Here is a 1,973-nt window from a genome sequence, read left to right on the forward strand (position 1 = left end):
TATATATATATATATATATATATATATATATATATATATATATGTATGTATGTATGTGTGTGTTTGTCCTTCCCAACATCGCTTGATAACCGATGCTGGTGTGTTTACGTTCCTGTAGCTTAGCGATTCAGCAAAAGAGACCAATAGAATAAAAGTGGGGTGATAGCTAAAGAATGTCCAAGAAGCACTGTGGAAGAGAGTTAGAGGGTTAATTAGACGGCAGGTGAGAATAAGACATTTCAGCTGATTCGCTTATATTTATGTATTTTTTGTGTATGTATGTGTGTGTAACTGTATATGTAAATAAACGCGGTGTTTAACGCATTTATAATTAAAAACGTAAATTTAAATCCTTCTAACTTCTTTATTGTAAATTTTCCCAAACTATAACAACGGTATGTGTCATAGGCATGCAAAGCTATATCAAGGGCATGTCTTTCGAAAATTTTTAGATTAAAGTTTGTGACTGAGTTAAAGAAAAAAGAAAAAAAAAACGAAAACGATCCTGATATACTTTCGTCGAAGTCTCAAAAACGAAAAAGAGGAGGGGAGATAATGAGAGGAGGGGAGGCAGTACATTAATATAAAATAGAGTTACCTGCCCTTGATCTCAAACTTGAATCAGTCATGAGGAAGAGTTCTTTATCAACGTGACGCACTTGTTGTCATTAACTGTAACAAAAGCAGCAACAACAACAACACCGAGACCATTTCTTGTTCACAGATTACTCATGGCTATAGTTATATCAATTAATTAACACAATTCACTTCTGCAATAACGACTTTTTATCACGGTACAAAATGTTTGGCAAAGAACTACATTCTTCGGCTCTCGATATATAACTGTTTACTTTTAAATATAAAAAAGGTGGAAAGAAAGAAGAAAAAGAAAAACAAAACGAAAACATTGACAAACTTGATTGCTCTCTCTCTATTTACATTCTATCTATCTACTTAGAGAGAAAGAAATTTGTAAATATACATAGTTATATACAACACTAAGCCTATATATATCTATATATATACACACACATACATGTAGTTTACGTACTTATTTTTAAGTGTCAAATCAATGAAGAAAAAGACATGAAGGTAGAAATCTTAAAAGTTATTCTACTTATTGCCCTATTCATAGTCACTTTGATATGTGGTTTTCTTCCTGTCAAACTGGTTTCCTATTCCCAACGACAAACGACCCACGCTGGTTCTACACGGCAGTCCAATCGGAAACGGTAAACTATTTTATTAATTTATTATTATTATTATTTAAGACGTCGCACTGTATCCGATATCGTGATGTTGATTGAAGATATTGTGTCTACCGAGGGTTTGTACTGTCTGTCAAGTCACAACAAGGACCTCACAGTACTTTACGCGATATGCATGCAGTTCCAAGTAATGCCGATTTTTGCAATACGCCAAGATTGTAGGATATTTCTAAAGTTTCCAGATGTTTTTTTTTTTTAGATTGGGTGGTATTGAACCCAATGCTCCGATGACAATAGGGACAACTTTTATGTTTGACCATCGTAGTTTCCACCACCACCACCACCACCACTATTATTACTACTACATTCATAATCACCGAGACTGTGTGATATATGTTATTGTTATTGAAAGTTGAAATACCATGACAGTGCCGAAGTAGTTGTTGATACTGTTGCTGATGTATTCGAAATTGCCGAGCCATTATAAATTCCATCTGCATTTTGTGGATACCTCATTAGAATATGGCAGTTTTTGATAATGTTTCATTTGTTATATATATATATATATATATATATATATACAAATAATAACAACAGACGAGGACAGGTGGTGTAAATAACAAAAGTATATATTAGTATGACGCTCTGGAATACGGAAAGTCTTTGACGTTTCGAGCTACGCTCTTCAACAGAAAGAATACGGAGACAAGGAGAAAAACACGGAGAAAAAAAATTGAATAGTGTTCAGTCAACGGTCAATCATAA

General features: G+C 33.6%; 1 protein-coding gene across 1 annotated transcript in view; it reads left to right on the forward strand.

Moving 5' to 3' along the window:
* The first annotated feature begins 591 nt into the window (after positions 1–591).
* The window catches only part of LOC106880846 (zinc transporter ZIP1), a 17,095-nt gene continuing 15,713 nt past the window's right edge, over positions 592–1,973 (forward strand). The window contains exon 1 of the mRNA XM_014930979.2: positions 592–1,232. Within this exon, the coding sequence (XP_014786465.1) occupies positions 1,087–1,232 (146 nt within the window). The 5' untranslated portion in view covers positions 592–1,086. The remainder of the gene's footprint in view (positions 1,233–1,973) is intronic.

This window comes from Octopus bimaculoides, chromosome 15, assembly GCF_001194135.2.
Source record: "Octopus bimaculoides isolate UCB-OBI-ISO-001 chromosome 15, ASM119413v2, whole genome shotgun sequence".
NCBI classification, from domain to species: Eukaryota; Metazoa; Mollusca; class Cephalopoda; order Octopoda; family Octopodidae; genus Octopus; species Octopus bimaculoides.